Source organism: Ailuropoda melanoleuca, chromosome 2 (assembly GCF_002007445.2).
Source record: "Ailuropoda melanoleuca isolate Jingjing chromosome 2, ASM200744v2, whole genome shotgun sequence".
NCBI lineage: Eukaryota > Metazoa > Chordata > Mammalia > Carnivora > Ursidae > Ailuropoda > Ailuropoda melanoleuca.
Window position 1 is genome coordinate 107,774,121 of NC_048219.1, and position 27,527 is coordinate 107,801,647.

Here is a 27,527-nt window from a genome sequence, read left to right on the forward strand (position 1 = left end):
TCTGGGGCAAAGAAAATACAAGGTCAATCTCAAATTGTTTGTCAGAAAGCTAGAAAGCACTCAGAGCAATGTAGAGACCTGCTTAAAAAAAACAAAAAAGAAAAGGAAAAAAAGAAGGAAGGAAGGAAGGGAGGGAGGGAGGAAGGAAGAAAGAAAGAAAGAAAAGAAAGGTGCTTCCATAAGCCAGATCTTAAGAAAAACAAAGAAAAAAAAAGTGAAGAATTATAACACATGAATAGTAACAGAATCCCCACGTTCTAGTGATACTTTTTTTAAATGGGGGAAAATAGTGTTCATCTTTACAGAAAAATGCCAGCTAATAAATATAGAAGCAAAGACAGAATTAGAAAAACCACTATTTCAGAACTGATTCAAAGATCAAAGTGAATGCTAAGACCACTGGATGAAAGGTTTTGGACACAGGACAGCCACATAATCTCAAAGTACCACATCACAGATTACTTAATAATTGTCAAGGGAAAATCTGCCTTTACAGGTTGCCTTATTTTGGTGAGGCAGAGCTTCCTTCCATGCTTATTGGATATTCAGGTGTCCTCTAATGCTCACATTCTTGGCCTATTTTTCTGTTGGGTTGTTTGTATTTTACTAATTAAACTGTATAAATTCTTACATACTTTGGACATTGTAATACAAATATCTTTACAGAGTCTGTGACCTGTTTGTGTTACACTGTGTGACAAGTTTAATACATTTCCCCTGTCCTCTGGATCGTACATACAGCCACCTACGTTTTCTTCTGAAGGCTGGATTCTATTGCGCTTGCTTTTCTAAGGAGAACAGTGAGCACTGGCCTTAACTTTTGGAAGATACAAGCCACTGGTGCAGCCTCCCTTCAATGTCATCTTGTGGCTTTAAGAGGCTTTCCAGCTTTATGTGGAAGCCCCTTTCAACAGCACAAACAGTTAAGGCTATTTAAAAAATATATGATAAAGTTATAGTTTTAGGGCATTAAAAAATAAAAAAAGAAAAGAATCTGTCATATAATCTTACGTGAGTGAACAAAATTTCGTTCCTGAGGTCTTCACAGCTTTCATTTGGAGTCCAAGCTTCAGCAAACTGCAGGAAATCCCATTTTTCCTTATCACCTTCCTCAGCCTGAAGTTGTTCCTTCCTACCATTCAATGTGCTCCCTGTAACTTGTGTCTGTAAGATGAAGAAGCATATGAATTTTACAAAAGTTCTCTCATGGCCGACACTTACTAAGCAGTGAAGTGATTTTGCATTTAAACCACAAGCAATTCACTAAAGAAACTCTCAGTGTTTCAACCTATCATAGACTTTAGTAATAAAATTTTTCAAAATTATAACCAAATTACCAAGATTCCTACACTGAATGAGGAAAATGTCTAACCAGAGAAGTTACACTATTTGCTTTTCTCATAAAAACTTTTATTGTAATATTTATACTTTGAAATTGAACCCAAATGATTGGCCATTTTGAATATATATACTTAGTGCATGAAAAACATTCTCTAATAATTAGTCAAATCCTTTCCACAAACACCCCTCCAGGTTGGGGAGAAGAGACAGCTGAGTGGATAGAGCAAACAATGTCCCTCCTACCCTTCCTGGAATCTAGGTACGGGCTGTTCTCTGTCCAAAATTAGCCAGGAACTCAAACCTTCTGAGTAAGGCTTTATTCTTAGCTTACAAAAAGGACTTGGGTTTGACAACGTTATGGTTCCTTGCTAGCTCATCTCTTCTGGCCTCTAAAATGGTAGATGAAGGCTTTGGAAGACAGTAAGAACACATGTACATTCTCGTCTCTCCCTTATTACAGAGGATAGGTAAGGTACTACCAACTGAAGACTTTCGAACCTTGGTCCCTATTAACATCACAATCTTAGTGTACTTGAATATCCTTTGCCTGAAAACACTACAACTCAGCCCCTTAACTTATGTAGGCTCTACGTAGCAAATAAGTTGGTAACCTGGGTGGAATTCAAGCTTTACCTTTCGATTCAACATCCCCCACATAAGGGTGTCTAGAGTCCCATTTGCAACAAGGTAGTGAATATTCACAGAAGTGCACTGTCCAATTCGGTGAGCCCGGTCTTCTGCTTGTTTTATATGTCCAGGGTCCCAATACAACTCAGCAAATACAACATGAGTTGCAGCAGTAAATGTCAAACCCTAAGCAAAATAAAGTGAAGAAATTGAGAAGCAAATAAACTGAGAATGTAACATAGAGTCAGATATAATAAAGTCTTTCTGAACATGTTAAATGAACAAGAGAAAACTGAAGGACTTAAAAATAAATCAGTCTTTCGTTATAAGCCAAATTAAGAAAAATTAATTCATGAAAGGCATATGAAGACCACTATTGCATATGGCAAGGTAAACTACAAAAAACATATTTAAAAGGTATTTCAATATTTCAAAAGTCAGTTTGATACACTGATATATATATATATATATCTCACTTTATCTTCTGATGAGGGCTGGATTCACATTACTACTGCAAAATCTAATAAAATACATTATAAATGAGAATATAATTTCTAACACATGGTATCCATAGCAACCAGGCAGAGAGCAACGACTTCCTCTATCCATTTAATTCATAGTGTTGTTCTATAAAGCAAGAAAATCATGTCTCCAGTCACACTGTTCTCTTCCTATGAAATTTCTCATGTTACACCTCAAACACCCTTAAGCTTACTGGCTTCTATCTCAATATATGTAACACAATTGAATTTTTTGTGCAATTGCATTTTACATCAGTTTGAAGTAGTGTGACATTAATAAGTATTAACTAGGTCTTGTTTTATAATCACTATATGAAAAATAATGCATATCTCCTCAAACTAAGAATGTCTCCAAAAATGCATGATTTTAAAGTTGAAAGGCTGGGTGAAATGTGAACCATGCTTAAGCTACTGCCACGCAGTAGTAAATTATGTTATGTGATTGAAAGAGATACCTACCATCCTTTGAGAGAATCATCTAATTCATGCATCCTTTGAGAGAATCATCTAATTCATGCTGCTGTTGCCCTGGAACTTCCGTTGGTGAATGACTTTTGTGACTGCTGTGCTGTTATTTTTATATTATTTTAACTTAACATATTTTCATATCACATAACAACATCATACGAGCATTCATTAAATGGTGGCATGAGTTCTCAAGCTGAAAAATTCACTAAAGATCTATCACTTTGGAACAGAAGTTAGAAGTGATAAAAACATGGTAAGCCCAACAACCATCAAGCTAAACTGTAGTGCTATTTAGGACATGAAACACCACAAAATACTAAAGGTGATGCTGAAAAATAACAAGTAGTATTTAAAGAGGGATGAACACCTTTAAGTGTGTTAGAAGCATCATAGAACCACACAAGAATAAAGGGGAAATATGCTGGCAAGACCCACATCCCTCTCACATACTACTAATCTACAATGGAAGATTCACATGCCCCAAGAACAAAGCCTTTTCTACCTTCCTTTATTCCTATGAACATACTAGTATTCAAGTATATGAGTTTTGAATTATACCAGGTCTTCGGGATTACAGCCTTGGACAAAATATGGGTGCCCTATACTATCTTAATTTCAGAAAGTCTTTTATCAAGCCACCCCCAGATCCTCCTGCCTGGCTTCCTTCTACTTTCCTTCTCCTATGCTATGAGTACTCCATTTCTAATTTTAAGCTCTTTTTGATGACATTCTCTCTAACTGGAATATTCTAACAGATATAAAACTCAAACTACTAGAGGTTTAATCCAACATGAGGGAAATGTTGAGACAACGCTCCTCTTGGTTAGAACTCCTAGTGAGTTCTATAACTTCTTTATCCTCATGGAGCTTCTCTCCGTATACAATTTTATAGATGTCAACTAGCTGGCTAAAAGTAGATCTTTGGCCCTGGTTCAGATTCCAGAGTCTACAGATATGCTACATATCAGGTTGGACGTACAGAAGTATGTTCATTCACTTTTCCCTATGTTAAATACCCTGGCTTAGACATGTACATCAAAATATTATAGAATGTTAGTAGGAAAAAAAGTCCAGAAAGATCCCCCTTACATAGTATGGCACAGACTGTCATTGTCTTCCATAATAGCTATTCAGTTCTTATTTCTTTGTAACATGACACCCGATTTTTAGTGTGACTAGACAAAATAAAGGCTACTTTTCCCAGCTTCCCTTGAAGTTAGTTGTAACCATGGGCTAACTGCGGGTGAAGGAGATGCTGCATGCCTTTCTCCAGTCAGCTGCCTGGATCACAGACATGATGGAGGAAATCTAGCAGCTCTCTTAAATAAGAGATACCTGCTAGGAGTGGTAAAGCAGAAAGCCAGAAGAGGCTTAAGCCCTAAGGACTTTGTGGAACTACCATGCTAACCTTGGACTGTCTACATGAGAGAATAAAACTTTGTGTATTTGAGTCATTCTTAATTTGGGGTTTCATTTACTTGCAGTCAAACCCAATCCTAAGGGTCAAACCATGGGTGCTCCATAAAAAGTTCTCAGACAGAAGAGTTTTTTCCCTCAGGTCACCTTGCCTGCAGGCTCTGGTGAAACCAATTAAGTAAGATAAGTGCTGTAAGAAATTCTATGCAAATTCAAATTTAGAAAAAAAAAACTGTCACGGAAAAGTATTACCATCAAATTAACTAACTCATCTAGGAAATTCTTTCCTTGAAAATTTAAGAAGATTTGAGTTGAGGTCTCCTTCTGTTATACTTTCTAGCACTCTCCAAAGTAGAATATTTATTACATTTTTATCTTGATGTAAAGTTATAATTATGGTTAATGACCTTTTTATTATCTTAATGACATTTCATTATCAAATTTACACCTGGAATTTCTTACCTGGCCAGCAGCCTGAATGCTTAGGATAGCCACACGAGTATCAGGATCCTTTTGAAACTGATTAACTAGATGTATTCGTTCTGAAGATGGAACACTTCCATCTATCCTAATGTAGCGAGCCTAGTATCAACAAGGGAAGGAGCAAAATTAGCACAAACCCCTATGCACCCATCTCATTTTATATGTTTTATACCTTATTTTTATGCTCATATAACAAAATAGAAATGGGTTAAGATGAAAGGTTAGTAAATGTTATATAAGAAGAATCTTAATCAAATTTCTTAATAGCTTCTTATAACAATTCCCTATTTTTAAATCTTTTAATCTACTTGAGGGTAGGATCTATGTCTAATTCATCCTCATTCCATCAATGCCAAGTGCAATGCCTTATATATACCAGGAGCTCCATAAATCGTCACTGAATTAAGATAATGTCTTCAGTAAAATTCTCTGTAAATTCACATGCAAACTTTAAATGATGGATCAAACTACCTTTAAAGTTACAGGTTCACTGATTCCAAAGTAAAAATAAAGCCAGACGGGGAAAGGGAGAAAGAGGATTTTACTCACGTCATTACAGATTCATGAAGTAGTGCATTGATTCTGAATATCCCAATATTAACTGGGAAAATATCTTTGTTAGTGTACCATTTGAACTCATTTTTTTTTCACATTCCTAAACTTAACAGAAATATGCGATAAGGTCACCTCCACTGAGTTGGGGAACCAAGACACTCACACACATTTTTAAAAAGTCGGGAAACATTAAGTGCTAAACTCAACAGTGCTGTCTTCTAGGAATGATTTGGGTTAGGTAAGGGAGCAATCAGTGTGTGTTAGAGTAGCCAAAAAGAACTCATTATTCGACTTTCTAAAATTCAGTATGAAGTCGTGAATTTCAAATAGTCTCATTTATATATGCACGTCTATGGAAAACATAGCCTTATATTGTTGAGACATACAAATATTCACTTTCATAAGGGAAGAGTCAAGTTAATCATTAAATAGAGTGTCCCATATTAACTTTCTATGTCTTCACAAACAGATATACATTGATCAGTGACCCATTTAATATCCAATAAGGGAGATTATAAAATCTTCCAACAGTCTTTCTAAAGACAACACACATTGTCAGGCTAGGGAGAGTCTGGGGGAGATTCACCTCCAACCCATGACTGCCTACCATTTTTAACTGTTAGCGATGTTAAATGGGATTCTAAACAAATCAGTAAAGCAGAAGTGGGGAGAATAGACGGCTATACTTAGAACAGATCCCGGTAGTTTTAAAGTTTTAAGCTTAAGGGAATCAGAAAAAGAAAATATTATGAATCTGATTTTATTGCCCAATCATTTAAAAAAATATTTCTAAGGTTAATTAACTCTTCCTAAGGCATTTTATTTTTTTAATAATTTTTATTTTGTTATATTAGTCACCATACAGTACATTCTCAGTTTTTGATGCAATGTTCCATGAATCATTATTTGCATATAATACCCAGCGCACCATGCAATATGTGCCCTCCTTAATACCCATCACCGGTCTATCCCAATCCCCCCTCCCCCTCCCCTCTGAAGCCCTCAGTTTGTTTCCCAGAGTCCATAGTCTCTCACCTCGTAAGGCATTTTATTTTTTTATTTTTTATTTTTTAAAAAATTTTATTTATTTATTTGACAGAGATAGAGACAGCCAGCGAGAGAGGGAACACAAGCAGGGGGAGTGGAAGAGGAAGAAGCAGGCTTCCAGCAGAGGAGCCTGATGTGGAGCTTGATCCCAGAATGCGGGGATCACGCCCTGAGCTGAAGGCAGATGCTTAACGACTGAGCCACCCAGGCGCCCCTCATAAGGCATTTTAAATACATGATATGATAATCAATGTGAGAGCACCTTTTCACGGATAGCACTTTATTATATTATCATAAATCTTTCTATTAAGGAAACACTAGAATTACTTCTTGGGAACATTAATAAACATACTGACAAACGCTCAAAAAAATGTATACAAAGTTTTAAAAAACATGGCTTAATTCCTCCACTTAAAAAATCTACCTACATAGGCAAATGATTCTGCTGCTACACGTATATTAAGTTCACACAATTTGTCAGCAAATTTCTTTTGGCTGTTTCCGAGCATCTCTACAAGTCCTCGGCACATAAAGAGAGTTGACAGATTTAAACTCTGAAAGAAAACATGGCAGATGCTGTCACTGATAAGACTGCTGGGGTATTAGGTGAACTTATGAAAATGCAGTAAGGCCAGCAGGTTTGGGGAGCTTACCTGACAGGGTACCTGGCCCATCTGTTTCAAACTCATGAAATCTTATGCTAAATCACACTCTACAGAGTATGCCGCCTGTAAGTTTAAAAGGTATGACTGCAGCTGGGTACTAAAACTGGTTGAATTAATTCTGCTTCCCCTCGACATCACCTATATTCTAAGGCTGACTTGCAGGTTAATATTTTAATTTTTAACTGCCTACACCAGTCTCAAATGGTATATCCAGTAACAATAATGGAATGCACAATACAGCCTATCAAGTTAGCATATTTTAATCAATCCAGATAATTAGATCAGTGGAAAATTATAAACCTGGAATAAAAGAAAAAGTTTAATAGTTTATCAACATAATAAAAATATAATATTAGTATAATTTGCAAGAAAAATTAATAATAATTAATATATCATCATTTAAACAAGGTCAAAAGAACCCTCAATTATAAGGCTACAACTGATGTTTAGCATATTAACAACCTGTATCCTAAAAAGTAGTTTATAGAAAAATGATAACATACCTTGTTTTCTATGACTGCTTCTGTGCAAGCTTGGAGCATGCTTAAATGATGAGCAAAAACCAGAAATTTAAGTGAATCATTCTGAAGCATCATCTTAATATAGTCCTTTACAGCACCTGCCTAAATATTAAAAGTTAAACCTTATTAATGGCATATAAATCTTTATTAAAAAATCACATCACTTTCCTCTAACAAAGCAAGAAAAACTTCGAAAGTCAAAAATCTCTATGAACTTTCAACTGCTTTGTTCTCTGGTAACCTAGGGAAAGAGGCCCACACTTAAGGGGAAAAGGGAAAAAGAGACACAAGAGGGGAAAAAAAATCCAACAACTTTGAGAAGTAAAACAAGAATAAGAAAAGAATGAGAAGAAAAAGTTTCAATGGAAAATAGGTAGTCAATTAGGCTGTGGTTGTAGAAGAGGTTGGAGTGATGGGATGAAGAGAATAGGAGGGAGGTCTGAGAGCACAGGGGGACACATGAAGAAACTGTCAGGTGAGGGAGGGGGTGGGGGAATGGGATAGGCTGGTGATGGGTATTAAGGAGGGCACGTATTGCACGATGCACTAGGTGTTATATGCAAGTAATGAATCATGGAACTTTACATCAAAAACTGGATGTACTGTATGGTGACTAACATAATATAATTTTAAAAAAAAGAGAACATCAAAAAAGCTCAGATTAAAAAGACTTTTCTTAGTTAATTTGAGGAAGAGTTACCTATTAAGAATGAGAATATGGGTGTTACACGTAACTAATTAATCATGGAACTTTACATCAAAAACCAGGGATATACTGTATGCTGACTAACATAATAAAAAAATAATAATAAAAAAAGAATGAGAATATGGAGATGAATTAAATGGTAATTAAATTTAAAGCATCAATTAAATCTAAAACATGAATATGGTCTCTTAACTGTTAAAAACTATTTAGAAACTTAGGGAAAAGAGAGCAGGCTGCATACATTTGAGCTAGACTCCCCCTCAATGTTGCATAGCAAGGCATACAGAGACAAAGAGAACTGGAAAGGGATCAATAGCAACAAAACTTTGGAAATTAGGGGCGCTTGGGTGTCAGTTAAACAGCGACTCTTGATTTCCGCTCAGGTCATGATCTCAGCGTATGCTCAGCAGGGAATCTGCTTGAGATTCTCTCCCTCTATCCCTCCCCTCCAACCGATGCGTGTGCTTTCTCTCACCCTCTCTCAAATAAATAAATGAATCTTAAAAAAAGAAACAGAAAGAAAACTTTGGAAACTAAAAATAGTTTAGTAATTGATTAGCCAACCTGACAGCTCCTAAGGTGGCAATATGGAAAGTTGAGAAGCATGTGGGTTAGAATATGTAATGTAAAAAAGGCTTAGGAAAGGGTGCGAGGGGAAGTGAGGTTGGGGGTGTGGCTACAACAGGAGGATTGGTCAACGAATGTTTAAGTAGGTGATTACGTGCAACAATGTCCTATATCCTCTCTGTACCCATTCCACATGATAGAGTACTTCTCTAACCTACTCTCGCAGAATGCAAGAGGTTTATTTTCAGGAGAGGGTAAAACAGAAGGTATCTGGATAAAGGAATCCCACATTGATGGTAGACTATTCTACAATACCATAGAGACTAAATAAAAGTTACATAATAAATGCTGAGATCTGCCTTCTCCCTCAGCCTTATCTTCCCATGTCCCCCAAAAGATAAAGAGGCTTATGCCTTCTACAAAGGAGAACAGAATCATATAAAATGATTATTTTCTAGGGAATCAGACAAGCCAAGGAGAAAAGACTAAAGATTCTGATATTGAGGGTTCCTCCATAAGACATCCAGCCAGATTACCCTTTACTGAAAGCCATAGTTTCTAAGCCATATACACGTACAGAGTTTCCAGGCATTGTAACTAGAAGAGATTACATTTATAAAACAACAGGATGTTCCAAAAAAGTAATGATTAAGAGAGAAAGGGAGGGAAGTACTCTTGGAAATTAAAAGTATAATAGCAGAAATTAAAAATTCACTGGTTGTGAAGCTGAAAAAACCTTCCAGGAAGTAGATGAAAAATAAAAGAGTAAATATGAAAGAATAAGAAAATTAGAGGACCAAGCCAAGAGGGCAATGTATGAATAATAAAATTTCTAGAAACAACAGGGAAAACAGAGGAAAGAAAATAATCAGAGAAATAAAAAAAGTTTTACAGAATTTAAGGGCATGAGTTTCCAAAATGGAAAATGGAATAGGTCCTCTGAGGATCCTTCACAATGGATGAAAATGGACCTAGAGCAAGGTCCATCATCATGAAATTTTAGAACACGGGGGACAAAGAAATAATTCTATAAGCTTCCAGGGAGCAGGGGAAAAGAATTAAAATAGAATAAAAGCTTTGAAGTGCATTGGATTTCTCAACATCAGAATTAGTAATTCTTAGAGAAAACTGTTTCTAACTAAGAATTTATACCCAGCCAAATTAAAAATCAATTATAAAAGTAGAATAAAGCCATTTTCAAATATGCAGAGACTCAAAAAATTGATGACAGCTAAAATCACAAAGCAAGCAGTAATACAAACCAAGAAGCAATATAAACATGTTGCTGAGGGATTTGAAGTAAATACTGAAAAAACAAAACAGCTAAAAGAACAGAAAATGGTTGCCTCTGGGGAATAATTTTAGAAGACTTATTTTTTGAAATAGCTGTTTTTCCTCATTAAACTATGATCATATGTAGCTTTGGTAATAATAAAAAAAATTTTAAAGAGGCGTAATTCCAAATTGAAAAATACCTATTTAAAATTAATTCACACCACTATGAAGTCATAGGGCTGATTTTGTAAGTACATTTTATATGTATAAATTTTTTAAACAATAGAAATTCATCATACAATGAGACTGGAGGCCATTAAGAACTTTAGCCTTGGATTTCAGTGCCTCAGAGAGTAAAATGAAGTCCTCTCAAAATAAGGAGCTATAAATTCCAGATACGTTGCTATGGTAACTGAACCACTTTAATAAACTGCTTGTTTGACTAAAGAGCTGTATTTACTGTGATAAGTCTTTCAAAAAACACATGTCAAGTTGGAGTATTTTTAAGGTGCATTCATTTACCATCCATTGCAGACTTACAAATTATACAACCACTGTACCCTCAGTCTCAGATGCATTCCCTGCCAGAAGAGCAAACTAGTTCGGCCAGAGTCCCCTCCACTGATATCACCCCTTCTTCATTACAACCAGAAGCTGCTGATGTCAAAGCCCAAGCCTCCTGTTCCCCACTCCTTCTAATCACCGGTTTAGAAAGGCTTATAGTTAATATTAATATTCTAAAGTTCAATTACATAATGGACTAAACAGTCTCTTGGGACTAGCCTGGTAAATAACCATCATTGTGACCTTGCGTCCTATGAGATAGAGAACCAAAATATCTATGTAACAAATAAACTTTAGGATTTTTCTTAGGTTCTTAAAATGAGACTGCAAAGGAGTACATTTTAAAATGTACCATACAGGGGCGCCTGGGTGGCACAGCGGTTAAGCATCTGCCTTCGGCTCAGGGCGTGATCCCGGCGTTATGGGATCTAGCCCCACATCAGGCTCCTACGCTATGAGCCTGCTTCTTCCTCTCCCACTCCCCCTGCTTGTGTTCCCTCTCTCACTGGCTGTCTCTATCTCTGTTGAATAAATAAAATCTTTAAAAAAAAAATAAAAAAAAAAATAAAATGTACCATACAAACTCATTTTTCTGATTATATTCTAATTAAAACTGTCACTGCATTGTCATATTTTAAGTTATCTGACCCGGATTTATTGCACATTATCTTAAATTATGTGGAATGGCAGGTCTTGATCAGCATTTTCGTTATGCTAGTTCAGGTTTTGAAGAAGTTGAAAAAATTTTTGTGTTCACAATCTTATCTTACTGAAACTCTCTGATAGTCCAAGCTCTAAATTACATAACAAAGACTACACACTACATCTCATTTAAAGAAATGCAGAAAATGAAGAGAATATGTGCTAAATTTATTTCTTAAATTTCTTATTTAGTGAGTAGGTGCACATTATACTTTTCGAAGTAAAAGTAAAGAAAAACCTAAACTGCATTAAGACCTGATGAAACTTACTTGCTATTAAATTGTTAGTTTTTAATCAGATGATAAAAGAGAGAAACAAAGAATGAAACAAAATCAAACGTGCACTATGACACAGACTCTCTCCTTGACCAAACGTTAGTTAGGTTTCCCCAGGCCCTCTTAACTAGGCCTCAGCCTATCCTGGCCAGGCCTACACAGCCCAGTCTCAGCAAGAATCCTGCTGAGTCAGTTTGTTAAGAAAGCCCCTACCTATCCTTGCTACCTGATCAACCCTTGATATTTGATTAAGTTCCTCATTCCCCACTTATGATGTCTAAGTCTTTCGTCTACCTTGAGCAAGAATCCCCCTGCCCTTAATGTCTCCTCTTAGTAATTTCGCATCCAGTGACACCACCTCCCCCATCCAGCTCAGTGGCTATAAATCCCCACTGGTTCTTGTTGTATTCAGAGTTGAGTGATCTCTCTCTACAACTGTAATAGAGTTGACTCTTTCGCAATGATCTTGAATGAAGTCTTCCTTACCATTTTAATAAGTACCAGAATGATTGTTTTGCTTAGCTGCTACGAATTCCAGTTGAGGGAGTGTGAGCATAAAAGAAGCTCCTCCTTAAATTCTGAAGTCCTTAGGCTCCAGGGCAAATGCAGTTTTATTTACACAGGGGGTGGCCATATGCTTTAAGGAAAGGTCTTCAGGCCCTTTTTAATCAACAAGCCTAGCACTTCTATTCTCCCTGTGATTTTGTCTGCAGGGGGCCTTCCAAAAAAATCCTCACTGACAAAGGGATCCTTAGGAAGGCTCTTCCTTGCTTTGGACACTGTGGTCTGTGCTTAGCATAAGGAATTGAAGCAGCCTTACCTTGGGGTACCATTGAGGCCAGTAAGGACAAGCAGTGAACTATCATAGGCAGAGCAAAAGACAGAAGAAGCTGGGTTATTTACAGAAAGAAACACAAAAAACCCCCCAAACACAACACCTTTATTGGGATATAATTTATATACCATTAAATTTGCCCATTTACAGTGTACAGTTCAAAGGCTTTTAGTGTATTCACAGAGTTGTGCATCCATCACCACAGTCAGTTTTAGAATATTTTCATTATCCTAAGAAGAAACGCTTTATCTCTTAGCCATCATCCCCTAGCTCGAGACAAACACTAAACTGAACTTCTGTCCCTATGAATTGGACTATTTTGGACATTTCACATAAAATGAATAATACAATATAATCTTTTGTGACTGGCCTCTTTATCAACAAATGTTTTCAATTCATGTTGTAGCATGTATCACTATTTAATTTCATTTCATTGCCAAATAACATTCCATTGTATGGGTATATCGCATTTTCTTTGCCTATTCTCCAATCGATATCATCTCTGCTTCTCTTGTTTTTATGCATTCATCTTGTTCACCTTACATTGTTTCTTACTAATTTATCTGTGATAGTTGATTTATCTTTTATCCTTTAAAATGATCTTATAAGAGGAAAGTGCAAAACTAAAAGAGAATATGCATTGTTTATTCACCTCCCACCCATCCTCACAAAAGAAAGGCTAAAAATTTATCTTCTGCTACCCCTTCCCTCTTGTCCATGGTTCTTAATTTAGAAACCATTTTATCAGCCTGAAACAATATTTCAAATCTGGTAGTAAATATTTTCAAATCCAGTAGAAGACAGCTGTCAGAGGAAGAACGGTAGTTCCATACTATAATGTCAGTATGTCGGACATTTTCACTGAGCCCCATGCCAAAATTTTCCCATAGAAGATAATAGTTTCACTTCCAAAGAAGGTTTGGGTGAACTACTGGCAGTATTACTTTCTTATTTCTAGGCATGTTTCTTTCTTTTTTTTTTTATTTCATTTAATTTTTTTTTCATCATGATAAGTGCACTCTTAATCCCCATTCCCTATGACCCCCATACCCCCAACCCACCTCCACTCTGGTAAACATCAGTTTGCTTGGCTATTTGAGGTCTTTTGTGATTCCACACAAATTTTAGGACTGTTTGTTCTAGCTCTGTGCAAAATGCTGTTGGTATTTTGATAGGGATTGCATTAAATCTGTGGATTCCTTTGGGCAGTTAGACATTTTAACAATATTTGCTCTTCCAACCCCCAAGAGTATGGAATGTCTTTCCATTTCTTTGCATTGTTTTAAATCTCTTTTATCAATGTTTAATAGTTTTCAGAATACAGGTCTTTCACCTGTTTGGTCAAGCTTATTCCTAGATATTTTATTGTTTTGGTGTAATTATAAATGAGATTGTTTTTTTAATTTCACTTTCTGCTGCTTCATTATTAGTGTATAGGAATGCAAAAGATTTCCATACACTGATTTTGTATCCTGCAACTTTTATTCCCTTATGAATATATCTGTAGATAGAAAATCTAGCACTTCTAATACATCTAATCTTTTAACACTGAGTTTTACAAGCAGGCCATTTCACAGTAAATCAAATGGGCTACAATACTAGGAAAAGAGGGCAACCCCAATTTAATACTTTAACCAGTACAATTTTGCAAAATCCTAAACCTTCTCATAAAAATTTTTGGAAAAAAATATAATAATCATTTTATCCAATCATTCTTTGTTTCTATCTATCTATCTATCTATCTATCTATCTATCTATCTATCTATCTATGATAGATGAGAGAGATCATTCCCATAAATGACATATTATTTATTTTTTTTTTTAAAGATTTTATTTATCTATTTGACAGAGAGAGAGACAGCCAGCGAGAGAGGGAACACAAGCAGGGGGAGTGGGAGAGGAAGGCGGGCTCCCAGCGGAGCATGGAGCCCGATGTGGGGCTCGATCCCAGCACCCTGGGATCACGCCCTGAGCCGAAGGCAGACGCTTAACGACTGAGCCACCCAGGCGCCCCAACACATATTATTTTTTTTACATGGATCACTTTTTTTTCTTTTTTAAACAGGAGAGCAGATCAACAAAACTAGAAGCTGGTTCTTTGAAAGAATTAATAAGATCGATAAACCACTGGCCAGACTTATTCAAAAGAAAAGAGAAAGGGCCCAAATTAATAAAATTATGAATGAAAGGGGAGAGATCACAACTAGCACCAAGGAAATAGAAAGAATTATTAGAAATTATTATCAATAACTATATGCCAATAAATTAAGCAATCTGGAAGAAATGGATGCCTTCCTGGACACTTATAAACTACCAAGACTGAAACAGGAAGAAATCGACAATCTGAACAGACCAATAACCAGTAATGAAATTGAAGCAGTGATCAAAAACCTCCCAAAAAACAAGAGTCCAGGGCCACATGGCTTCCCAGGGGAACTCTACCAAACATTCAAAGAAGAAATAATACTTATGCTTCTGGAGCTCTTTCAAAAAATAGAAACAGAAGGAAAATTTCCAAACTCGTTCTATGAGGCCAGCATTATCTTGATCCCAAAACCAGGCAAAAACCCCATCAAAAAGGAGAATTACAGACCAATATCCCTGATGAGTATGGATGCCAAAATTCTCAAAAAGATCCTTGCCAATAGGATCCAACAGTACATTAAAAGGATTATCCATCACGACCAGGTGGGATTTATTCCTGGGATGCAAGTGTGGTTCAACATTTGCAAATCAATCAATGTGATAGAACACATTAATAAGAGAAGAAACAAGAACCATATGATCCTCTCAATTAATACAGAAAAAGCATGTGACAAAATACAGCATCCTTTCCTGATTAAAACTCTTCAGAGTGTAGGGATAGAGGGTACATTCCTCAAATTCATAAAGACCATCTATGAAAAACCCACAGCAAATATCACTCTCAATGGGGAAAAGCTGAGAGCTTTTCCCTATGCTTGGCTTTTCCCTATGATGCCCACTTGCACCACTATTGTTCAACATAGTACTAGAAGTCCTAGGATCAGCAATCAGACAACAAAAAGAAATAAAAGGTATTCAAACTGGCAAAGAAGAAGTCAAATTCCATCTTTGCAGATGACATGATACTGTATGTGGAAAACCCAAAAGACCCCACCCCCAAATTACTAGAACTCATACAGCAATTCAGTAATGTAGCAGGATACAAAATCATTGCACAGAAATCAGTTGCTGCTTCTATACACTAACAATGTAACTGTAGGAAGAAAAATTAGAGAATCGATTCCATTTACAATAGCACCAAAAACCATAAGATACTTTGAAATAAACCTAACCAAAGAGGTAAAGGATCTAGACTCTAGAAACTACAGAACACCTACGAAAGAAATTGAAGAAGACATAAAAAGATGGAAAAACATTCCATGCTCATGTATAGGAAGAATAAACATTGTTAAAATTTCTATGATGCCCAGAGCAATCTATACTTTCAACACCATCCCAATCAAAATACCAATGACATTTTTCAAAGAGCTGGAACAAACAATCCTAAATGACATATTCTGTAACTGAACTAATGAGAGTTTGCTCCTTGGTGAGTCACAGATAGAAACTATACCAAGTGGAGCTATCACACAAAGGAAATTTTATTTGCAGCAAATAAGGAGATTACAGGGAATAACTTCCAAAGCCATGACTCCCTGAGCAAAGGTGAATGGGTTCCTCTTATTTAGGGTTAGGATGAATATTTAGAAAGGGGAGCCTTGTCATTATATGTAGGGGTAGGCATAAGGTCACACATGGCTTTAAAGAAACACGCCTATACAGACACTGTATATTATGTAAATGAGGTTTGTGCTCCTTCTTGGACAGAGATTTTAGTATTATAATGACATAAAGGTAATAACCGTCAGTCATTCCATGGATCACTCCATGGTCCATCTGTGCAGGGGCATGAGTCGGGGCTAAACTCAAACTGGTTTAGGTGGTCTGGGGTGGCAGGCAGCTCTCTGTGTCCCTATTGCTTGAGGGGTGGTTTGGTTTCCATCACCAGGTGCTATGCCCATTGGGTCTTTTACCTTAGTTAAGAGATAAACTGGAAAGAAGAGCTTAAGGAAAAATATGGGATAAAGGTTGGTGGGTATAAGCATGTGAGCAGTAATGATCAGGTCTTGGGGTCTAGCTGGTGACAATTTTACTGGATTTACCCAAAATTAAACAAAACTAGAAAGTAAAGCTAATAGTATTATAGACTTTTAAAAAGTTGTTTTCCTGAAAGGTGATTTCATGGAAGTTTGATTGTAAAAGTCACTGATCAAAACAGCTAATCTAATTCTTTTAAAATTAAATTCAATTTTCAAAAACATTTTCAATTTCTTTCTAAACTCTGTCTACTGGTCATGTCAATAAAGTAATCAAATTTGTACTACCATAGCATAAGCATGAATAAACCTTATTTGGGTGTTAAAAATTATAACACAGAGAATATATAGAATTTTAAATTCTAAATCTTCTCCACGCTTGCACAGGGATGCTTAAAAATCACTAATAGGAAAAAGACACCACCTTAAACCCATGGTCACTAAACAATATTAAATTTATTCAGCTATCCTACTGCAGTGATGGTCAAGTGCATGTACTCTGGAGCCAGACTGTCTGGGTTCAAATCCTGCCTCTATTATTTACAATCTGAGTCCCTGAGCAAGTCATTTAAACTCTGTGCTTTAGTTTCTCTATGTATAAAAGGGGCAAAAGGTACCTACTTCTCATGGAGTGGTAGTGAGAGTAAATGACTTAGTCCATAAAATATGCATGGAATAGTGCTTGGCCCATGGTATGCACTGTAAAAGTGTTAGCTCTTATTATTGCTGAATTTTGCCAGCAAACTGCAAAAACAATTTCAAACTTTACTATTTTCTTCGAAATCAGAACCCATGCCTTTGGCCCTCAAACGTTCCACTGCACAGAGAAAAGAGAATTCAACATCTGAAAATGTTTACCTTTTGTTACTTCACTCATCCTCATTTCCTTTCCTTTTGTAAGGAGAGAAGTATTTCTTCTTTTCTCTAAGGCAAATCTCTCCATCTGTGATTCCAAACTGAACCATTCCTGCTACCTCAAAAACCTTACACCACTCTTCTCTCTCAAATGGATATTGTTCCATCTTTATTAAACCCTTCTTCATGCCACATGGCCATATAGCTAACAATCTCTTTCTTCCTCTAAAATGATAACATTATTGTTTTATTTGTACTTTATTATTACTGACAATTTCCTTATCAACGAACAAGAGGCAGAATGTGTCCAGTTTAGAGTTAGAGTTCCTTTCCTACACAAAAGAGCTGGCACAGGACAAGGTACTGTTCAGTCTGACAACATCCCAGTCCCTGTGCAGCAGGGAATATTCTAGCGACCTTATTATACATCACTGCATATTATAAATAGGATTCTACCTGTGTTAAGCTGCTGAGGCAAGACAGCAAAGAGGAAATGCACTCTGTGCCTAATGGAAATGTGTTTAGAGCAGTTTGCCTTCTAAAATGTTTTCAAGGCACTAGGAATGCTGTCATCCCCAAAGTGACAGGAAATGTAAAATTATGGGTTGGTTTAATCGTTTTCATAGAAAAGGTACTGGCATTTCTCTTAAAATGGTTTTCTCTAAAAATTAGGTGTTGCAGTGTACCAGAAAATAACTGAGGATTGGCCAAACCATACCATTTATATCTGTCTTTTTTCCCTAGAACAGTACTATGCTGACCCTAAATCTAAAGAATTTGTTTATTTTCTCTTTCTTTCTTTTCTTTCTTTCTTTCTTTCTTTCTTTCTTTCTTTCTTTCTTTTTCTTTCTTTCTTTTTCTTCTTTCCTTTTTGTGGTGGGAAACAAAGCAAAGTTTATTGAGTGATAGCAAAGTGATAGTACAAAGCTCCCAAGGAGGGAGGAGATCCAAGAGGGTTGCCCAGAATTTGTTTATTTTCATCCATTGTATCCTCAACAAATATTACAAAGCAATAAAAATAATGATAGAGAAGAAAAAAAGTAATTCTAATGATCTGAGATCCTTCACTAGTTGACTTTTTATCAGTAACACTGATTATTTTACCTTCAGTTCCTTGGTTTAGTATCACCACTGTTAGCCTGGAATACCAGTGTGGCTACTCACTGGATTCCCTGCCTACAGGCTTGTTCCTTCCAGTGCATTCTCCAGATAGCTACAGTTCTTTTTCTAAGGCACAAATCCAATCATTTTACTCTACTCCACTACACCTAATTGCTCAGAACCCTTAGGATAAATTATAAACTATGAAATGTGACCTTTTATGATAGGGTTACTGGTGTCTGTGATTTCCCAGCCTAGTCTCAGAATTCCTTCCTGACACTTAATGCTTTAGCTATGATGACCTCCTTTTGATACCCTGAGTATGCTATTTCTGGTTAATCTTTGTGAGTTTGGACAAAGTATTCATCTATTTTGACATACACTCCTTCAATGCCATCCCCTCCACTCTAATTGGCTAACTCTTCCTTGTTCATTCCCTGGGATGTCTTTCCTGAGCTCCCAAGAGTGGGCCAAGTGTTTTCTCCCAAGTGCTCTGACAACATCCTGTTTTTAATTTAAATATTAAATATACTGTGCTGTATCTGAACATTTATTTTACTGTCCTCTCCAACAGACCACAAGTTCATTGAGAGAGAAACACTGTATCTTGTTCACCGTGCCTCCCTATCACCAAGCGCGATCCTTGATAAACAATAGGCACTCAAAAAATATCTGTTGAATAAGTCACAAAAACACTTAACCAAAGAAAGGAAGTCTTAACGTTAGTATGCCAATGCCATAGTAACCAACTGATAAACTGAGGTATTTCAAAAGTCCATTTATAAATTGGTTTGGGAATACTCTGAAACACATTTTCTCATAGAAACAATATTACATATAGTCTATAACTAGGTATTTCTCCCAGAGTCTATTTAATCTATAATGTAAACTGTATTATTTATAGTTACGATAGACCCTGACTATGGGATATCATCACTAATGTTTTTGGGGAAAATGTATTAAGAATTCCAGCTCAGTAATGCCATGAACTAATGATTTCTGGCTGCAGCCCAGGAATAAAAATATATAGTTCCACTTTACATAGGTGATTGAGGACAGAGGTTCTAATAGGGAGGGAATGAAAAATGACTAAAATAGGAATTGGGGTAGCAAGGATTGGTCTTCTGCTGCCATTAATCTTTGGGATCATATTCCAATCTTGGGACAAATGACTTTTCATCTCCTTTCTTTTCTTTCAAGGACCATAGGAATTAGGTGCAAACTTTGTGTTGACTAATGACATTTCTCTGACATCCAACTAGAGTTTCTCACCACAGACAAGTAATTATCTAAAAGGTTCTCATATACTCTTTTTCCTTAAGCAAGCTTCTGTACTCAATTAAGTACTAAGAAAGCTAAGCTAAGCAAGCAAACAAACAAACAAACAAAAAAAACCCCCAGTTGTCAAGTAAAAGAAACATAATTATAGCTCAACTGTGAAATGTTTAACAAAGTCATTATATTGTAAACAATGAACACTGATCAAACCAAAAATTTTAACATGGGAAAATGGAGCAGGGAGAAATGTATTGCAAATATTCTCTTCCAATCTGTATTTTACATTTTCAAAACAATGTGTTTTGTATACCATACCTTTTAAAAAACACCGTAAGTTTAAACGTTTTGAGTCCCATTTTTTTCCCCTTTAAAGTGTTTTTTGCATCCTACCTAAAAAAAAGTGTCTACCCAAAGGTTGGCAATATTTTTGTGTATGTATACTATTAAAAGTTTTAAAATCAAGGAGCCTGGCTGGCTTAGTTTGTAGAACATGTGACTCTTGAGCTCGGGGTCATATGTTAGAGCCCCATGTTGGGCATAGAGTTTACTTTAAAAAATAAATAGATTAAATCTTTAAAAAATAGTTTTAGAAATCAGGTTTTTAGAAGATTTGTTTACTCATTTATTTGAGGGAGACAGAGAGAGACAGAGAGAGAGAGTGAGCATGAGCAGGGGGAGGGGCAGAGGGAGAAGGAGAAGCAGGCTCCCCACTGAGCAGGGAGCCCGATATGGGGCTTGATCCCAGGACCCTGGGACCATGACCTGAGCCAAAGGCAGACATTTAACCTTTTGAGCCACCCAGGTGCTCCATATAAATCAGTTTTTATATTTAAGTCTATAACCCACTTCAAGTTAATTTTTATGAATGGTGCAAAATAATGGTCCAAGGTTCATTTTCCCCCCTATGGACTTCCAGTTGTCCTAATATTATTCTTTCAAAAGGCTATCATTTCCCATTGAGTTATCTCATCCCCTTCCCTAACATCAATTGACAATCTATATGAAGGTCTATTTCCGACTCTTTTCTCTGGTTCACTAATCTAAATGGCTATCCTTCTGCCAATGTCACAAAGTCTTAATTACTGTAACTTTATAGTAAGTATTTACATCATGCAGTGTGAATCTTTCAACTTTGTTCAAGATTAATTTGGCTAAAATAAGTTCTTTGTGCTGCTTCATAAATTTTACTTTCAGCTTGTTAGTTAATTTCTACCAAACACCAGGGATTTTGATTAGCCTTGCATTGAAATATAAGCTAATTTACAGAGAAATGGCATCTTAACCATCTTAACAATATTGAATTTTCCAATTCATGAACGTGATCTATCTTGTCATTTATTTAAGTTTGCTTTATATTCTCTAGATGATGTTTTGTAGTTTTCAGTGCATATACTTTGCTGAGTTTATCCCAAAGAAGGTCATGTTTATTGATGTTATTGTAAATTGTATTTTTTAAATTTCAATTTCCAATTTTTCATTGCTAATATATAGAACTACAGATGATTTTTGTATATTGAACATGAATCCTGAGATCCTGATAAATTCACTCCGTTCTAGTGGCTTGAAGTGCTCTTGGATTTTACATGTGGACAATTATGTTGTCTCTAAATATAGATAATTGTACTCACTCCTTTTCAATCTGTGTACTTTATATTTGTTTTTCTAGCCTTATTACACAGTTGTAAGAACAAGGTTGAACCAAACAGTGTTGAACACACGTGGTGAGAAAAGACTCTCTTGCATTGTTCCTGATTTTAAGGGAACAGCATTCCAGCTTTGAGCATAAAGTATGATGTTAAGATTTTCATAAATGCCTTTTATTTGGAGGATAAAATCCCTTTCTATTCCTAATATGCTGAAAGGTATTATCATAAACGAATGTGGCAAGGCAACTGTTTGAGCTCTGAGGTTGAGGATAAGGGGGTGTGCTACTGGCTGAGAATAGTTGGATAGGACTGCTGCTTGGTTCTCGGGTACCAAATGAGGCTGTAGAATGGGCTCCACGGTAATCTGGATTCTCCGGTCAGGCTGACTAGATGATCAGGTCTGGGTGCTATTACTATTCAGTAATAGATGGTGTTATGAATTAATTTCCCTGCCCTGGCAGGGCAGCAGGATGGGACTGGAAGGCTCATTGTTTGGGGACCTATATCAGGCAAGAGTATACTACACTGGTCAGGTAAGGCCATCAGTTCACTAGGGAGATAAGGAAAGCCATAGGCTGTATTCTCTGTTCAAATGCCCCTGTAAGCAGGGCTGTTGGATGGGCTATGCAGATACTGTATGTGCTCCTAAGAGTCTGGTAGGCTGGAGGCTATATTCCGTAATGGGTGGGGCTACAAATTAGTTTCCCTGCCTGAGTGCAATGGGAGAAGCAGCTATAATGGTAGTAAAGCTCTTTGTTGTCTTAAACTCAAGTTGACCCGTGCCCCAAATTCTCTGGCTTAACAGGTCCCTGGCATTGCCCTGCAAACTGTCAACTCTGCTTTGCTTACCCTTGGCTAGGGTGCTTCAGGGCTATGTAGATAGCTTCCGGTTGTTCTTACCAGTCCTTGTGGTCAGATGAGGCCAAGAGTCAGAGTGAGTAGGTGTAGTTAAGTCTCACCCTTGCCTCAGCTGGAAGAAGAGGGGCTGCTCCAGGCAACTCTCAATTTCCTGAAAGGCTCTCTGGGAGGGTTTGGGAGCTACTGTCAGCCTCAGATATGAATTAAGACCCCTGCCTATGTATAGCACTGGAAACTTCATGCCTGGAACTGGCTTTGCTCTGGGTGCAATCAGCTTGGCCCACTTGCCTCTTGGCTTGAGCATTGCTTCCAGATGTTTTCACCAGTTCCTCTGGTCAGATGTGGCCAGAACACATTCTCTACAGCAAATGGAGCTATGACTCATCTCCTTGCCTGGGCATGGGGAAACTGGGCTGTAGGGCTGGCAAAAATCCTCATATGAGGTTCTGAATCAAGCAGATCTGCACCCTGCCAAAGCTTCCTGGTCTGAGTATGCCACTGACTTGGCTCTGCACACAAGCAAAGTCACCCCATGGGATAATAACTTGGGTGCTGCAGGTACAAACTCAGTCTGCCGAGATTTATGTGCTGGTTATTGCAAGCTCCTTTGTCACTGTCAATTTCCCAGTGGTTGACCTTCACAAACTCTCCTGCAATCCCCACAGATAAGGATCAGAGTACTGGCTCTGGGAGAGCAATCCACAATGCCAGGTAGTTGGGTGGGGTGGGGTGGTTGTGGTGGTTTATCCCCACAGATTTTCTTTTCCTGCTGGAGAAGTCAGAGGCTCAGGGTGGGATCTCCCTGAGTGGTGCTACATTGGCCTGGGGGCATGGCAATGGGGTCAACATGTAGCCCCTACTCTTACCCTAGTAATGCAGTCTGTCTTGGTTGTTAGGGTACAGGGATGTGTCTCAGTTTCACCCCTGTGTTCTAGGATTTCCTAGGGATATCTTCTTCCTGAATAGTTGCTAGTTATTGTTCTTGTGAGGGGAAGCAAAGTCAGGAACAACCTAAGTTGTCATCTTAGTGATCTATAAATTTCCTCTAATGCTAGTAATAATCTTTGATCTGAAGTCTACATTATTTGATATTACAGTTCTACTTCACCTTTCCTTTGATTATTGTTTGCATGGTATATCTTTGTTCATCCATTTATTTTCAACTTTCAGCCTTCATACTTAAAAAGAACTTTTTGCAGATATCATATGATTTATACAATATGATACTTCCTACTATTTACTTGGTGGGTTTACAACATTTCTATTTAATTAATTATTGATAGAACTAGGCTAAAACCTAACATCTTGTTGTCTTCTGACTAACCCATCTGTTGTTTGTTCCTTTCCTTTCTTTTCTACCTTCTTTTGGATTAGAATGTTTTCTACATTAGGCTACTATATTGTGTCCACTACATGTACATTTTAAAACTTTTCATTGTGAAATAATTTTAGACATACCAAAAGTTGCAAAAAGAATAGAGTTCCTGCATAACCTTAATGTAGCTTCCCTAATGATAATTTCCTATACAGTACATGTTGTGTACATTTCCATAGTACAATATTTTGACCAGGAAAATTACATTCATATAATAATATTTTCTATCACTAAATTCCATTGTTTTGAAAATGTTATAAATATGGTGTCATGATATATGAAAACTTTTTAGACTGGCTTCTTTCAATCAGTATAATGCCTTTAGATTCATCCAATTTGTTGTGTTTATCAATAGTTCATTCCTTTTAATTGAGTATTCTATTGTATGGATATACAACAATTGAAGGACATCTGGATTATTTCCCAGTTTTTGGCTATTATAAATAAATTCCCAGAAAGAAGTCTGTGTAAACCTAAGTTTTCACTTCTCTAGGATAAATATCCAGGACATTTAGATTTTTTATGATTACACTTTGTCATCTCTATTGGCTTATAAGCTCATTGGAATACTTTTTTTAGATTCTGTTTTTTATTTCTAGCATTTCAATTTTACTGTCTTTAAAATACTCATATTTCTTCTGAAATTCCCACCTTTTCATGCATATTGTTTATCTTTGCTACTAGATCATATAACATTAATCATAGCTTCCTGAGAGCCCTTGTCTAATAGTTCTACAGTCTAGGTCATTTATCAATTTGGCTTTATTGATTGCTTTATCTTTTGAAAATGGTTTTTTAAAGTTGCTTTTTTATTTAGTTCATAATTTCTATTATGTGCTAGAAATTATGTGTAGAAGAACAGGGCACTCTGAGATAATTGATATTTACACACCCAGAAATGGGCTTTTTTTTTTTTTTTTTTTTTGGTCAGGGTGATAGTGTGGGAAGGAGACAATCTAGTCACTACTGAGTTTTATTTAGGTTCCCTTGTATTTAAATTCTCTTTTTGTTACATTTACCTTTAGTATACTACAAACTTTGAACTCTCCCAGCAACAGGATGCTTCTACCTTGTGATAATGTATGCCATGGGTTTTTCTAAGTATTCCAATTGTACTCTGAGCTTCCAGCAGTTCCTGCATGCCTGCACTGAACACAGGTGTTTCTCTCCCCCAGGCATAGAACTTATCTTGATGGTTTCTCGGTGTTAAGTTCATGGTAGGGGGCAGGGGACATCTTAGGTCTCTAGAACCAATTCGATGTAAGGCAAGCCCCTGGATACAGCTGAGACTTAAAGGTGGCACTTTCCTGGAGTTTCTGCCTCTCTCCCTGACACCACACTATGTCTGTGGAGTTTCCTGCCTCAATTCCAGCACTGATGAATCTCTGTCTTATAACAGTCCACGGTCCTAATTTCAGTAGGGTTTTCCGCCTAGCCTGCAGGGCAGATAGCTTTTGTTTTGAACCAGCACCCAGGAGCAATTTCACTTAGTATGAGAAAGGGTTCTGGAAGTAGATAGGGTATTGTGCTTGTGCTTCACTAACAGGGCTGCTCTATGATCTTCTAGTCACACCTGGTAGAGGCCAAAGGAAATAAAGCTTATGAGTGACTGTGGACTTACTGTGTCAACATACCCTGTTATTCTGAATAGTCATGATAGCCCGTGCTCAGTCTTTATAATTATCTTAAAATTTTAGCCATTTTTTTGGGTCCACTTTTATGGTAACCACCCTCATCCTAACCTTGCTCTGCCAGGTAAAAGATTTTCATGTGTGTCATTTCTCCTCTCAGCAAATTCAATAAAATAAGAAAATTTTCTGAACCTAAAAAAGGGTATCTATGAAAAACTTAAAGATAACATCATTATTAATGGTGAAAGGCCGAAAGCTTTTCTTCTAAGAATGGCAGCAAGGCAAGGTTGTTCAATCCTATCACATCTATTCAAAATTGTATTTTCATTCCCACACTGTGATAGGCAATAAAAATAAATAAAAGACATACAGATTACATGCATAAAGTGTTTTTAAGTGCAGACAAAAAGATGTTTTATGTAGAAAATCCCAAAGCATTTACAAAAAATCCATAAAAACTGATGTTAGTTCAGCAACGTCAAAGGATAAAAAGTCAATAAACAAAAATAGACAATAATTCTATATTTACCATTTAAAAAGTTGAAATTTAAACTTAAGAAATATTTATAGGATATTTGTCCAAGACGGTGGAGGGTAGAAGACCTTAGTTTTGTCCAGTCCCTGGAATTCAGCTAGATAGCTATCAAATCATTCTGAACACCTGCGAACTCAACCAGAGATCTAAAAAAAAAAGTTACTGCAATTCTACAAATAGAAAAGCAACCACTTTCGGCAAGGTAGGCGGTGCGGAGAAGTGAATCTGAGGTAATATATTGGAAGATAAACCGTAGGGGGAGGGAGCATCTGTAAGCTTGCTACCGCAAAGTGACATAGCAGTGGGGCACATAATTGGAACTTTTAGAAGTCTGCTTCTGTGAGCAATGTCCCTGCCTGAAAGATGCTCAGGTAGCAAAGCAAGGCAGAATCACAGGTGGGACAGTGTGGTCTCAGGATCCCCTGGGTCATAGAAAGAAGAGTGCCTAAGTGTGGCAGAGCTCCCAGACATCACAGCGGGGAAGCCAGTGCAATCAGTGAGCCCAGGAGTGGGTTTGCAGCTCAGTGTTGCCATAAACCACAAACCGAGACACAGTTGGGTGACTGGCCCAGTAAGCAGCAGAACAGGGCAAGGCCCCCCAACTCCCCCCTTCACTGACTCCCCCCCCCCCCGGAGAAGCAGCGCGGAGGGGGGGTTCACGTGCCTGAGACAGAAACACTCTGTCACAGGCTGGGTGAGTGCATATGAAGACAGGGAGACAGGAGTGACTGACTGCTTTTCTGTGAGGATGCACTGAGGAGTGGGGGGGTGGGGCAACAAGCTTTCAGCTCCAGGGCTGGAGATTGGGAGGCTGCCATTTTCATTCCATCCCTTAAAGCTGCATGGAAAGCCTTCAGGGAACAAAAGCCACATGGAACAATCTGGAGCTGCTTACATTTAGCCTGGCCCACAGGCAACGGTGGTAAAATCCTGCCTGGGCAAAAACACCTGACAATCAGCACAACAGGCCCCACCCCCAGAAGATCACCAAGAACATCCAGCTAAGACCAAGTTTGCCAATCACACAGAACTGCAAAACTCCAGCCCTAGGGGAAAAGATTATGTAGAATTCAGGTAACTTTTTTTTCCTCATGATTCTTTAGTCTTCCAATTTTAATTTTTCTCTTTTTCCTTTTCAACCCATTTCTTATTTTATCAACTATTTTTTAAAGTCTTTTTTAATTTTCACTTTTACAGCTATATCCTATCCTTTCATTGTATTTAATTTTATTTTTGTATGTAAGTTTCTCCTTCTTTACAATTTTGGGATGTAGTTTCTCCTGAAAAACATACCAAAATACACCCAGAATCTAATGTATTGCTCTGTTCTGTTTACCTGTCTGTTAATATTTTTTGTTTTTGGTCTCGTAATTTTCATTTTTATGCTTACATTCTATCCTTTCATTGTATTTAATTTTATTTTTGTATGTATATAAGTTTTTCTTTCTTTACAATTTTGGGATGTAGTTTTCTAACAAACAGATCAAAATACACACAGGATCCACTGTATTGCTCTGTTCTGTTCACCTGTCTGATTATATTCTCTTCTTTCTCTTTCT

At 37.1% G+C, this 27,527-nt stretch overlaps 1 protein-coding gene across 10 annotated transcripts in view; it reads right to left on the minus strand.

Annotated features, from left to right (window-relative positions):
• ZRANB3 (zinc finger RANBP2-type containing 3) overlaps positions 1–27,527 on the minus strand; it is a 297,893-nt gene that overhangs the window by 50,439 nt on the left and 219,927 nt on the right. For all 10 annotated transcript variants that reach the window (XM_034654466.1, XM_034654464.1, XM_034654467.1 and 7 more), the window contains 4 exons: positions 7,627–7,746; positions 4,836–4,955; positions 1,975–2,154; positions 1,012–1,164 (listed from right to left, as the gene is read on the minus strand). In XM_034654466.1, coding sequence (XP_034510357.1) covers positions 1,012–1,164; positions 1,975–2,154; positions 4,836–4,955; positions 7,627–7,746 — 573 coding nt within the window. The remainder of the gene's footprint in view (positions 1–1,011; positions 1,165–1,974; positions 2,155–4,835; positions 4,956–7,626; positions 7,747–27,527) is intronic.